The sequence below is a fragment of the Henckelia pumila genome, chromosome 2 (assembly GCF_033568475.1).
Source record: "Henckelia pumila isolate YLH828 chromosome 2, ASM3356847v2, whole genome shotgun sequence".
NCBI lineage: Eukaryota > Viridiplantae > Streptophyta > Magnoliopsida > Lamiales > Gesneriaceae > Henckelia > Henckelia pumila.
Window position 1 is genome coordinate 125,932,749 of NC_133121.1, and position 14,505 is coordinate 125,947,253.

A 14,505-nucleotide genomic window follows, 5' to 3' on the forward strand; every position below is an offset into this window, starting at 1 on the left:
TGTAAAAACCTGTAAATGAATTGTCATTATTTTTATTATTATTATTATTAATTAATGTAATGTTCTCTGCATTAAATTTCGACTACTTTTTGCAAGTTATATGATGATAAAATATTTGCATATGATTTCATACTTTTTTCTCGATAATAAATTGTATTATATACAACACGCAATTCATAATTTTTAAAATCAGATGACTAAATTAACAGTGTCATTCATACAATTTTTTTTAAATAGACTTAAAATAAAAAAAGATCATACATATGCAACACATACCTTATATCAATATATTAAGTTACACACGCAAAGCTTGTGACACATTGACTAGGATAAAGTTATTATATTAGACCTTTAATCTCAGCATAATTATATATCATAACCCAATTAATATTCATGCAACGTCGCACACACATCACGTGTGTCTTAGTCGCTATATATATATATATATATATATATATATATAATATATATATATATATATATATATATATATATAAGATCAAGGAACACAAAGCATGTGTGTATGTAAGGGCGATAACTTTGTGAATCATCGAAGTATATCAAGTTGGAGAAAAACACAAAGTGCAAGAACATTATAAGAACAATATATTGTAGTCAACTGATCGAATACATGCATTAAGGATTATTCTGATCAAGTGTAGGATCAATCTGTGCTAAGTTTTATCGAGTTATAAACTCTCTTTGAGATCAGTTGAGTGTTCTATGAAAACACTATCATTGTGATAAAGAAGCAGTCTATGACAATGTTCTTGTTTTCTAGGAGTTCTGGGATAGGCTGTGTGCGTAAGTTCTAGTCTTGGATCGGGCTCTTACAAATTGTTTGTAATTATCAAAGTCTTATAGAGTGAATCCTTCCAAGATAGAAGAAGGGGTGACATAGGAGTGATAAAATATCCGAACATCCATAAACATCCCGCGTGCTATTTAACTTTCAATTTACCATCTTCGCACACTCACGAAACTGCTTAGCTATTTGAATCCTGTTCTAATATGTTGATTTTCGTTTTTCGCACTTACTCAGTTTGATCAATCAACATTGACACATGAGAAAAAAATAGTTCAGTTGATTAACCTCAATTGAACTCAATTAGTAAAAGATAATAGAGTAAATTGCTACAATGCTACCCACAAAAATCAATCCAACGGTAACTCACCCTAAATCGATCGCCGATCGTATCAATATGTAAATAGTAAACCCGGAGCGTCCCATTTTCCATTGATATCTAATTTTCAGTAGGCACAAATCACAATATGTTTATGCTACCAAAAATTATCCTTGAAATAAAATTATTAATGAACGCGGCGACGACATGGGTCAGCTAAAATCCCAGCCCCTTGCAAAAGAGGTGACAATTATAAATTGACAAATTTTCAATATATCGAAACTAAAACTTAATTAATTATAAATTTACAAATTTTCAATATATCGAAACTAAAATTTATTTTTTTATAATTATATTTTAAAATATTAAAATTATAATAAATTATTAAAGTTCGATTTATGCTTCCCAATAAATTTTGGCAATATCCATTTTACTTTACATTCTTTAAAAAAAAAAAAACCAATTTTAACACAATGAATTATGCACATACTGCATATATATGTTGTTGACTACAAATACTATAGTAGAATGGAAAAATCTTGAATTATATATCAGGAATTAAGAAGGAACAAAACTCAGAGTTGATTTTGAGTTATAATTTATGAATGCCTCCTGTTGCAATCATGCGTGCATATAATTAATAATTGCGTTGTGCAAAAAGATTATTATTTTACGAATCATATTGGATCGAACGGTTAGTAATTCAACACATTGTCCCAAATTGTTGTCACTTGTCAAAAATATTATTTAGTCAATTATATATATTCTTTAAACATACAAACTCATCGACTAGCTAGCTAGTTTCATGAGACGAAACTCATTTTTTAAAAATAGAACCGACCCGTCTCACCAGACCACGTGACAATTAATTAAAAGTCATCTTATTTAAAAAAAAATTGAAATATATAGGTTCCAATTATTCACTAGTTCGGAACATACCATGCACCTGGGTGCATTTCCCGATTTTCAGTGCATGAGAGGAAACTTGTAATAGAAAAATATCCAAAAGTAGAGAGCACAGAAGAAAAATGAAGAGCGACTCCAAGACTCGCCAAAAGGCGCAATTAATATAATTTATCTCATAAATATATATATTTAACCCCCACTGCCCCCAATAGTTGGGAAATGGGAATTTGCGACCCTTTAATTCAATCTCGGTTACCCACGAAAACTTAGATGCCCCATCTTCTTTTGAATTTTTATTTGGCTCTTGAGAGTTGAGACACCATCCGCCACTTCTCATGCATAAGCCACAACGTACACTGACAACCTGTGATATATACTATAAACCCTTGAGCTATTTATATTATCGAGTATGAGATCGATCGACTCGATTCAAATGATTTATAATAAAAATTAATACTTTCAATATTTTAAAAGTATTTTTCACGGATCAAGTGAAATCAGAAATCTATTTCATAAACTTGATTCATGAGATGTTTAATATATAAGAATTTATTGACTTATTATATTATTAATTACTCCAAATCTAAATCTAAACCTACCAAATAGCTAGTTCAGAAATCCGCTCTTGCAAACACTACCTTAGAATTAGTATTATATTTCATAAAAGTTCGAATCTAATTGTTACCGTTTAATACAATCCTGTCTTGTGATCGCTTGCAACAACTCCACCATCCTTTTTGCTGTTCCAGTTTTATTTTTTTCCCTGAAAAAAACCTTTTACGTATGTAAGGACTAAGGCAGCTACATCTACATATATTTGACTGGCTGAAAAGTAGTGTGTTTTTTAAGCAAAAAGTATCTACACGAATCTAAAGAAGTCACGATAACATACACTAATTTTATTTGAAGAAAAAGTTCGAATTAAGTTTAACGATTCACTACGCAATAAAATGAAGACTGTACGTACAGAAGAGACGTGTTTCATAATTAATAATATAATGCTCTCAAATTGACTACCATTTTTGTTTACAACAGGGGTGATACTAAATAATATTTAAGTTTGTATAGAAATTAAAAAAATTGAAATTATTAATTTTCAAGAGAAACTCGAGACATTTGGAATGACCATAAACCCAATCATGCATATCAATTGTACGTCTTCAAATTATATATATAGTTATTATTGAACTATGTATATATATATTTATATATGCATTTTATCAATAAAACTATAATCAAAATACATAAATTTAAAATATATGCCTCTCAACACGATCTAATGTTATTTTTAACATGCCCAATATAAAAAAAATTAAAACAACGTGTTGATCATCAGATTAGATGTACCATATACATATCTCATTAGCCCAAGTGGTGCGAACAACTTGTTTCACTATTTCTAGTTAAACAAGACCGATCAATTGATTTTATATTAGCAGGAAACCGTATATATTATTAATTAGATTATATTTTATCACGCATGGATTTGTTTTTTTAATTAGAGTCTCTGAAATTTTAATGTCACAAACTTGTTTAATTTTTAGTGAAAAACGTATTAGCTGGCACTATTAATTCATGCACCTCGATGTTTTTCATATGTGGAAAGTGATGTTTTCCAAAAAATACATACTATAAATAAATTATATATAAAGTCTCGGCATACGTATTAAATATTCTGGTGTTAAATAATTTTTTTTTTAAAAATAATATATATATATATAGGAAACACTGGGAAAGATCTTTTGTAAAAGAATAATAATGGTTGAGATGGGACCCATACACAAGAAAGGGCAAATATATAAAATTGAAAAAAGCTCATTTTTCTCTATATAAACTGGTCTCAAAATTTGGAGGAAGAAAAATACTCCAATATTTCCTATCTATATATATATTCTTCCTCACCAGAGTAACTAACTAACATGGCGGCCTCCATCGAGAACCGGAAATACCCGCACCGCGAACCGTCCGGTTTATCCCGCCCGTTCAAATCCAGCTCAACCACCCATCACCGTGCGGACTCCACAGTCCGCAGTTACAGCATCCCTAACTCACCAGATTTCACATTTCCAAAGAAATCTACAAATAAATTAGATTTTAATGTCCATGATTCAGATTCTGACGACGAAGAAAAGAAACATGCAGCAGCCATTAAAAAAGCCAACGCCGAGTTAGAACCGTCGGTTCTTGACTCAAGAGACGAGTCCACGGCCGACAACTGGGTCGAGCGCAACGCCTCCATGGTCCGGCTCACCGGAAAACACCCCTTCAACGCGGAGGCGCCGCTGCCGAGGCTCATGCACCACGGATTCATCACCCCGGTTCCCCTCCACTACGTACGAAACCACGGGCCGGTCCCGAAAGCAAGTTGGCGCGAGTGGACCGTGGAAGTCTCCGGTCTAGTGAAACGCCCCGCGGTTTTCACCATGGATCAATTGGTGAAAGAGTTTCGAAGCAAGGAGTTCCCCGTGACCCTGGTTTGCGCCGGGAACCGCCGCAAAGAGCAGAACATGGTGAAGAAAACTATAGGATTCAACTGGGGCGCCGCCGCCGTCTCCACCTCGGTGTGGCGGGGAGTGCCTCTGTGCTCCATATTAAAGCGGTGTGGTATTTTCAGGAAGACGAAGGGAGCCCTGAACGTGTGCTTTGAAGGGGCGGAAGATCTGCCAGGGGGAGGCGGGTCCAAGTACGGAACGAGTTTGAAAGTACAAGTGGCCATGGATCCTTCGAGGGATATTATGTTAGCATACATGCAAAACGGAGAGAGGCTAAGCCCGGATCACGGGTTTCCAGTTCGGGCCATAATTCCAGGGTTTATTGGTGGGAGAATGGTGAAATGGTTGAAGCGTATAATTGTGACTACGAAGGAGTCGGAGAGCTATTACCATTACAGAGATAATAGGGTTCTTCCTTGTCATGTTCATGACGCTGAACTTGCAAATGCTGAAGCATGGTGGTACAAGCCTGAATATATAATCAACGAACTCAACATCAACTCTGCAATCACCACGCCCTGTCATGATGAAATACTGCCCATTAACTCCTGGACTACTCAGAGACCTTACACCATGAGGGGTTACGCATATTCAGGTAACTTAATTTGTTTAATTTGCATGTGCTACCTAAGCTTTGTTAATTAAATTTCATGATTTTGATTATATATTAATGAATGTAGGGGGTGGGAAGAAAGTGACGAGGGTAGAGGTGACAGTGGACGGAGGTGAAACATGGTATTTATGCAGCCTCGACCACCCCGAAAAGCCTAACAAGTATGGAAAATACTGGTGCTGGTGTTTTTGGTCACTTGAGATCGAGGTTTTGGACATCCTCGCCGCCAAGGAAATCGCCGTTCGGGCATGGGACGAAACCCTCAACACACAACCCGACAAGCTCATTTGGAATCTCATGGTACACTTCTCCTTTATTTACATACCAAGATTAATTAAAGCAATTAAAAAATTTCCTACTACAAAAGAGATTAAAAGTGAGTAGTACTTTAAGAGCAAAAACATTGGTTATATATATATATATATATATATATATATATATATATATATATATATATATATATATATATGAAAAATTGCAAATTTAGTCATGTATGTTTGTCACTTTGCGATTTTGGTCCTCTATGTTTTTACATTTCAGTTTTAGTCCTGATTTTTGGCAATTTCGGTCCTTTTTATTCGAAAATGCTTACGTGGCACGGTACACGTCAGCTCCACATCAGCAGTGAATTGGTGCCACGTCAGCGCCACATCGGAAAAAGGACTAAAATTGCCAAAAAAAAATAAAGATAGCGGACTAAAATTGAAATGTGAAAACATATAGGACCAAAATCGCAAAGTGACAAATATACATGACTAAATTTGCAATCTTCCCTATATATATAAAAAAAAACCGTGATGACAATTACAAATAATTAAACATGATTTCAGGGTATGATGAATAATTGCTGGTTTAGAGTTAAAACAAGTGTGTGCAAACCACACAAAGGAGAAATCGGGATCGCCTTCGAGCACCCAACTCAACCAGGAAACCAATCCGGAGGATGGATGGCGAAGGAGCGACACATGGAGATGTCCTCAAACGACGCCCAAACCCTGAAGAAAAGTACCTCGTCTCCATTCATGAACACCAACTCTAAAATGTTCACCGAGGCAGAGGTCAAGAAGAACAATTCACCCGAGTCCCCATGGATCATCGTCCACGGTCAAGTCTACGACTGTACCCGCTTCCTTAAAGAACACCCCGGTGGCACAGACAGCATCCTCATCAATGCCGGCACAGACTGCACCGAAGAATTCGACGCCATTCACTCCGATAAAGCCAAGAAAATGCTCGAAGAATACAGAATCGGAGAGCTGATCATGACCACTGGCCCTGCATCGGCAGATTCTTCCCCTAACAACTCAGTTCACGGCCCGTCTGGCGAACTCAACTTAAAACCGAGTAAAGAAACCGGTTTTCCCATGCCAAGGGTGGCCCTTGTTCCTCGGCAGAAAACTCCTTGCAAACTCGTTGAAAAAACTATACTCTCACATGACGTGAGGCTTTTCCGGTTTGCATTGCCCAATGAGGATCAAGTGCTGGGATTACCGGTGGGGAAACACATATTCATCTGTGCCACCATCGATGATAAGTTGTGCATGCGAGCTTATACTCCATCCAGCGGCGTAGATACCGTTGGATACTTCGAATTAGTGGTCAAGATTTACTTCAAAGGGGTGAACCCCAAGTTCCCCAACGGCGGCATGATGACTCAGCATCTGGATTCCATGGAACTGGGCTCCTTCATAGATGTGAAAGGTCCAGTGGGACACATCGAGTACGCAGGAAAAGGTAACTTCCTGGTTCACGGTAAACAGAAGTTCGCCAAAAAACTGGCCATGATCGCCGGAGGATCCGGAATCACCCCGATTTATCAGGTATATAAATTTCGGGTAATGCTACATATACACGGAGATGTATACTTGTGTTACACATTATACTTGAAATTACATGATTATCCCTGCACTTTATTTGGAAAAAAATCTTTCAAAAATGCATCTAGGATAATCATGTAATTTCAAGTGTAATCTGTAACCCAACCTGTAACCCTCAAATTTCAAGAAAATAAGTATTAACTTAATTGTTCAGTTTAAATTGAAAATGTACGTTTTCTTCGCTATAATTGCAGGTAATGCAGGCGATTTTGAAAGACGGAGACGACGAAACGGAGATGCAAGTGGTGTACGCGAATCGAACGGAGGATGATATACTGCTGAGAGCTGAGCTTGACGAGTGGGCGGAGAAATATCCGGCGAGGGTTAAATTGTGGTACGTGTTGTCAAAACCCGAGAAGGAAGGGTGGAAATATAGCAGAGGGCATGTGACTGAAGATATTCTAAGAGCCCATACTCCGGCGGGGTCGGAATATTCATTGGCTTTGGCATGTGGCCCGCCGGCGATGCTTCAGTTCGCGGTCACCCCCAATCTGGAGAAGATGCGATACACTAAGGAATCCATTTTGATTTTTTAGTTTTTATATTAATTAATTATTACCAATGTCATGCATGTAAATGTAATCGTTGAATCTTCCATACATGTACTCAATTTGGTATTTGTAAATTTGTTATTATATAATGGAATAGTTTTCTGTAAATCCCCAACTTCAAACATAATTTAACTTTTAATCTGAAAAAAAATTTGTTTGAACTGATCTTTGATCCACAAAAATATTTTTGTACTTCCTGGGCTCACATGAATTTTTATGGGCAAAAATCAACTTACTGAGCTCACATGTTTTTTATGGATGAAAATCAGTACAAAACATCGAAAATATAATACTAATATATGATATTTGAGTACTAACTGGTAATTAGATCTGGTGCAAAATATATATAAAATTTGAAAAAACTCCAATTTTGGTCATACATGTTTGTCACTTTGCTATTTCGATCATCTATATATATTTTTATATTTCAATTTTAGACCTACGTGTTTTTATTTTTGGCAATCCAGTTCTTTTTCTTCGAAAGTGCTTACCTGACACTATACACGTCATCTCAACATCAGCGTTGCATTGGTGCCACATCAGTCCCACATCGGGAAAAAAGACTAAAATTATCAAAAAACTAAAGATAGCGGATTAAAACTGAAATATAAAAATATAAAAGATCAAAACATACAAGTTCAAAAAGCCAATTTTCCCATTAAATTTTGGGTACAAGATTCAAGTAACTTTATTTATATTAATACTTGCAACATATTTTTAAATACTCAATAATTATAAATCAGTACCAGATCTAAACTAATTTATACTTCAATATCATATATTAGTATCATATTTCCAATGTTTTGCACGGTCGTTCAATTAAAAAAAGACAAATATGCAAATAATATCAATACTTGCATGCATCATTGTCCATTGAGTACGCATAAATCATATATTAGTACCAAATTTGAAACAAATCACGCTAAAAATCATGTATTGGTACTGTATTTTTAATATTTTGTACCGAATTTCATCCGAGAAAAAAATACGCGAGCCCAGAAAGTGCAGAAAGATTTTGTTATAGATCAGGAAGTTCAAACATATATTTTTTTTTCTGACAAAAATTTGATACAAAGTTATGTTTAAATTTAGAGATTTAAAGGAAATTTACTTGGGATAAGTAATTGAAATAAGGAAAAATAAGTTTTTGGTCTAGTAACTTTACCCCTTTAGGTTTTGGTCCATTAACTTTTTTGATGTGGGTTTTGGTACACTAACTTTGTATTTTCAGTGTTTTTTTGTCCAAATGCATAAGTTATCAATTACCTGAAATGTGGGATGAACTTTCTGAATCTGATAATTTTCTTTCACATTAGTTTGTATCTTTTCATCAGAGTGACTTTATTCAGATTGAGTCAACTGGAAATCTGATGTTGTGTCGTTGATTTTGGCAACATCAGGGTCAACACAGGAATTATCCAGTTGTTCATTCATCAAGTTTTGGAAGTTATCTTATGCTCTCTTTCCTTTGATATCACCGTGGATTTCCATTTCTCGTACAGCTTCAAACGTACCCAGATTCTTCAAGGATTTGAAGTTTGCACGTCCTGGCTTCTCGTACCATAAATCCAATTCGCTTACCTTAAAGCTTCTACAGCCGTGTTCTTCAATAATTTTGTATAAATTATTGGCTGACCTAATACCTGTCATAACACTAGCTTCATCAAACACCTTACATGAATTTTTATCAAATTTCACAAATAGGTTGTCATCACAAAGTTGGCTAATGCTAATTAAATTTGAATTCAATCCTTCAACATGAAACACATTGTGAAGATCGGGAAATCCTTTCACATTCAAAGTTCCTTTGCCAACAACATTTCCTTTAGCACCTCCACCATAGGTCACACATCCACTCCTTTGATCCACATAATCAGTGAGAAACTCCTTTGATCCAATCATGTGACAAGAACTCCCACTATCAAAATACCAAGCACCTGCAGAGTCAGTTTTCAATGAGGTATAAATGACAAAACATTTGAGTTTCACCTTAGGTACCCAGAACCTATTACCAGAGGACTATTTCTTTGCAGTATTGTGGCTGTTGTTGTGGCTGATGTTTCCAACATCAGAGGGTAACATCGACTTACCAGACCACTTCATGAAATCTTTCTTCAGTTTGAAGCAATGAGGTCTTATGTGTCCTGGTTTATGACAATAATGACATATAAAAATAGGTCTACTACCTTTTTGATTTTGAGTACATACCTGCTTTGGAGTGATTTTAACAGTCCATGTCATCATTTTGGACCAATCAGAAGTTGACACGTATGCTGTTGGACCAAAAAACACAGAAAATGCAAAGTTAGTGTACCAAAACCCACATAAAAAAATTTAATGAACCAAAACCAAAATATGGATAAGTTAATGGACCAAAAAAATTATTTTACCTAGAAATAAAGTAGATTATCAAATTAGTAATTATATATTATTAAAATTTATATTCTCATATTTTTTAAATCTAATAATTTAATATATGTATGAAATTTACTTATTGTGTTCAACCAACAAATGCATGCAATCTTAATCTTAAAACAGTTCTCAATTAATAGCTCACAGGTTTAATCTGTGTTTAACTTATGTTATATACAGGTCCAAATAAACTTTAATTCTTCGGATCTTAATAGGCTAAATTATATATGAAGTTCTTCATTGTTTTATTTGACTAATATTTGGGACATTTTTTCGAAATTAAAATTTCTTAAGTAATGTAATGTAATAAAAAAAATAAATAAAAAATTATAGTGAATATATTATTCGATTTGAATGATAGATTATAGTTTATTTGATTTGATCGATTCAATTTTATAAAAAAATGATAAATTATCATTTTTTCTTTTAACATAACTAAAAAATAAATAATATTATTTTTAAGGGATAATATAGTAATTTAAATTCAATGATTTGATTGATGTAAGACAAATAATTATTAATTTGATTGATGTAAATAAATAATTAATAAATGGATAAATAATACGACGAGAAGAACGCGAGATTGAATAAGATAAATTATACATAGATTAATAAAAAAAATACCAAACGGAGTCTTATGATATGTTTGATAAGGATGATATGATAAATAATATATAGATAAACAATGTATTGTAATAAAAAATAAATAAAAATGACAGTAAATGTAATGTTTGATTTGATTGATATATTATAGTTGATTTGATTTGATTGATTAAATTTTATATAAAAATGATAAATTATCATATTATCATTTATTAAAATTTTATGTCAAACCTGAAATGGTCTTAATATTCTCTCCATACCACATATTTATGTATGCATGCATTTTAACGTAAATTAAGGTAGTGTTTGAAAGAACTTCTAAAAAATACTTCTCAGTTTTTTTAATAAAATTTCAAAATTTTGTTAAGAAAAAATTGAGAAATGCCTACTAAAAGCTCTTTCAAATACTACCTAACAAAATTACTGAAAGTAAATGTTAGAAAAATATTTTAAATTTATTTTATTAATATCTTAATATGGCAAAAAAATGTTGAAAATTGTTAATATGATCGTAATTAATGAATATAAATAAATAAATATTTACGTTATTATATTTTTATCGGTATTAAATATATTTCGTATATATGATTTATTTATTGCGTGTTTTTTATTAATATATAATTTTTATATTTTTTCCAACTATTTTATATTGCGTGTTGTTTTATTAATTGATGATGTTTGATAAAAACGAGTGCCCGGGCTATCAAAGGTAGTATAGTGGGATTGACGAGCTGATCGGGCTAGTAGATATGAAGTGTGGTTTGTCCCTCCTTGATTGAGATGATCTGTACACAGAGGAAAGAAATGAAAGCACGTTAGTGGGACGCCGGAAGGTTTTTCGGCGGGGCCACTCCGATGCTTAAGTCAGACTCAGAAATAGAGTGGGCTTCAGGAAAAATGAATATAGTGCTTTGGAATTTTTGATGAACATACCTCTACAAACACCTGAGGCAAGGTATTTATAAGCCTTGGAGTGAGAGAGTCACTCCGCATTTCCAGGGTAGTGGCCACGATCTGGGTCGTGGGTGCAAGAGTTGCCCACGTTTACCTGTCACACACGATGAAGCCGAAAGGCTCGGGATTATGGCAATCGTGGGGATCATCCCCTGGAGAAATGGGTTTTGTCTAAGTCATGAAGACCTGGTCCTCCCGGGATCCTAGAGCTCCAGGTCTGCCTTTATACATCCCTAACGTCCCTGACTCGGTATAGCTCTGTTCACTGCCCTGACTAGCATCCCTGATGCTTCTGCTTCTCTTTAGCCCTGATACCCTTGACTTCCCGGGATATCACCACTCCTCCCTAAAAATAGTCGGGGTAGAACCCTGTTCGCTGTCCTGACTAGCATCCTTGATGCTTCTGCTTCTTCTTAGCCCTGATACCCCTGACTTCCCGTGATATCACCACTCCTCCCTAAAAATAGTCGGGCTAGAACCCTGTTCGCTGTCCTGACTAGCATCCCTGATGCTTCTGATTCTTCTTAGCCCTGATACCCCTGACTTCCCGGGATATCACCACTCCTCCCTAAAAATAGTCGGGCTAGAACCCTGTTCGCTATCCTGACTAGCATCCCTGGTGCTTCTGCTTCTTCTTAGCCCTAATACCCCTGACTTCCCGGGGTATCACCATTCCGTGGGGCTTTAAACAAATTGTGAACTTTTGTTAAATACTGTAGGGCTGACGTCAGCCCAAGAATTTGAAGTGACGGGCAGGTGTCAATGGACGTTACTTGTCCTTTCAACTGCCTGCATGATCATTACGCTGCCCGGTTCAACTTCCCAAGCTCATCCTTACCCTCCGATCATCTTTAAATCTACGGCCTGGATGTAAGTTCTTCACCTATAAATACTAAACCCCTTCCTTCATTTTTTACTTTCTCTGTTCACGCATTCCTTCCCTGCTTCTAAGTTTCTCCGGCTCCGACAATTCTGTATTTCAAGCTTATTTCTTACAGCCCTTGTTCGTGCTCCGTCCTTCTTATGTAAGTTTTTACTCTACCTTATACTCAGTGTCCCCTTCTTTTACCTTGTCGTCTTCCCAAAAAATGTCGGAATCTGCCTCTTCTACATCTGGTGCCAATGCTCGTGGCTCTGCTAGTGTAGAGTCCGCGGCCTTACGCCATGATTCTCCACCCCCTGTCACTTCCGGTGTCCAACCAAGATTAGCCCCTTCCTCCTCTCGTCCAAAGAAGGCCCAAACTGGGACTTCTAAGGATAAAGGCAAAGCTAAAGCTTCTGCTTCTAACCCTCTTCTTCCTTTGCCCAAACCAAACCCTGAAGGTCCTTGGTTCTCCCAATTTACCAGTACCCTACGCCCAGAATCCATAGAGGAGCTTCGAGTTATGGGTAACATCCCTTCTGCGTATGCTATTCTCATTCCCGGGCCCCTGGGCCGGGCTGACCAGCCGCCCGAGGGGTTTTATACCTTCTTCAGGGAACAGCTCAGGAATGGGCTTCGTTTCCCTATTCATCCTTTCTATTATAAAATTGCTGCTTTTTATAAGGTTTCTCTGAACCAATTTCATCCAAATGCTTTCCGTATGATGGCCGCCACTTACGTCCTTTTCAAAGCAAATAATTTGGCCATCACCCCTCTTGTTTTTCACTATTACTATGCCTGCCGTTTCACTGAGATGGCCTTCTCTTTGAACGCCCGGCAAAATGCCCGGTTCCTAGACGAAACCCCCTTCTCTTGGAAGGGATGGAAAGAAATATTCTTTTATGTTCAGCTACCTAGTGACCGAACCAGACCCACCGAGTTCTTGACTGCCCTTCCTCCCCAGCCCGAACTCCCTAAGAATTATAAGCTGGAAGAACCATATCTTCGCTCTCAAGAGCTAGTGGAAAACCAGAAGTTTCCTTCAGCCCCTCGCCTGGAGGAAAAAAGCTTGAATGATTATGGATTGGGTGCCCGGGTAGTTGATCCGGTAGACCGGATTATTGATGAGTATGATGCCCTGGCCTCTGGTATGCTTTACTGCTATTATGTACTTGTTTCTCTTCCATACTGTTTCTAATGTACCAATTCTTTTCATTCACGTTTTGTGCAGCAGAACCAGCCACCAAGAAAAAGAAAAAATCTCGACTAATGAAGCAGGCCTTTGCCGAAAAACGGGCAGCTGAGAAGGCGGCTGCTAAAAAAAGAGAGGAAACCAAGGCTGCGAAGGCGGCCAGGAAAGCCAAAGTCCTTCAACTAGCTGAGGAATGGCGGGCACAAGGGAGCCAGGTCCAAGAGCGTCTATGCTCCCCAACTGGTCCTACTCCTGCCCCCCCCCCCCACCTTTTGTTGTAACGCCCATGATTCCTTTAATGGAAACCGGGGTAGAAAATGAGTCTGGTTCCCCTGTTGCTGAACCCTCCTCGTTTTTGATCCATAAAAGAAAAGCTGTGGGGGAACCAGACATGGTCATTCTAAGTGACCCCGAAGAGGTGGCTCCCCTATCTCCTTCTTTCCAACCCCTGGCACCATTTTATGAAGCTGCACCGGGTTGTAGCCCCCTGGGTGCGAGGGAGAATATATTTCAGGCAGGGTCCTCCGGTCGGGAAGTACGGATATTGAAAGATCTCCTAACTCCTACGGAGCAACACTATCTCTGTCATCAAGTCCCTGATGTCAAATACTTCGAGGGCACCAACCGGATTATATCTGTAAGTATAATTTTTCTGGATTGAATGGTTTTCTGACATTGCATTTCTTTTTAACACCTGTGTTTACAGGGGCTGCATATGCTGGTGGACAGCTATGAAGATGCGACCCGGTTTGGCCAGATTGAAACAGACCGAGCGCATGTGGAGGCTGAGAGGTCCCGGGCTATCTTAGAGCTGAACAAGAAGTTGGAGCAGGAGCTGCAAATGACGAGGCAGACTCATGACCAAGTGGTGTCAAGCCTTCGGTCCTCCTTAGATAGAGCTGAAAATGCCGTGCAATCT

At 36.9% G+C, this 14,505-nt stretch overlaps 1 protein-coding gene across 1 annotated transcript; it reads left to right on the plus strand.

The window, feature by feature from the left end:
* The first annotated feature begins 3,949 nt into the window (after positions 1-3,949).
* Positions 3,950-7,548, plus strand: LOC140882222 (nitrate reductase [NADH] 2-like). The gene is made up of 4 exons (XM_073288073.1): positions 3,950-5,117; positions 5,203-5,435; positions 5,966-6,955; positions 7,207-7,548. The coding sequence occupies exons 1-4, from the start codon at positions 3,950-3,952 to the stop codon at positions 7,546-7,548; spliced, it is 2,733 nt and encodes a 910-aa protein (XP_073144174.1).
* Positions 7,549-14,505: the final 6,957 nt, after the last annotated feature.

Bases quoted from the DNA above. Each gene is read 5' to 3' on its own strand.
- LOC140882222 (XM_073288073.1), top strand. From the start codon at position 3,950: ATGGCGGCCTCCATCGAGAACCGGAAATACCCGCACCGCGAACCGTCC. The intron at 5,118-5,202 runs GTAACTTAATTT...TAATGAATGTAG, and splicing joins GAGGGGTTACGCATATTCAG to GGGGTGGGAAGAAAGTGACG. The intron at 6,956-7,206 runs GTATATAAATTT...CTATAATTGCAG, and splicing joins GAATCACCCCGATTTATCAG to GTAATGCAGGCGATTTTGAA.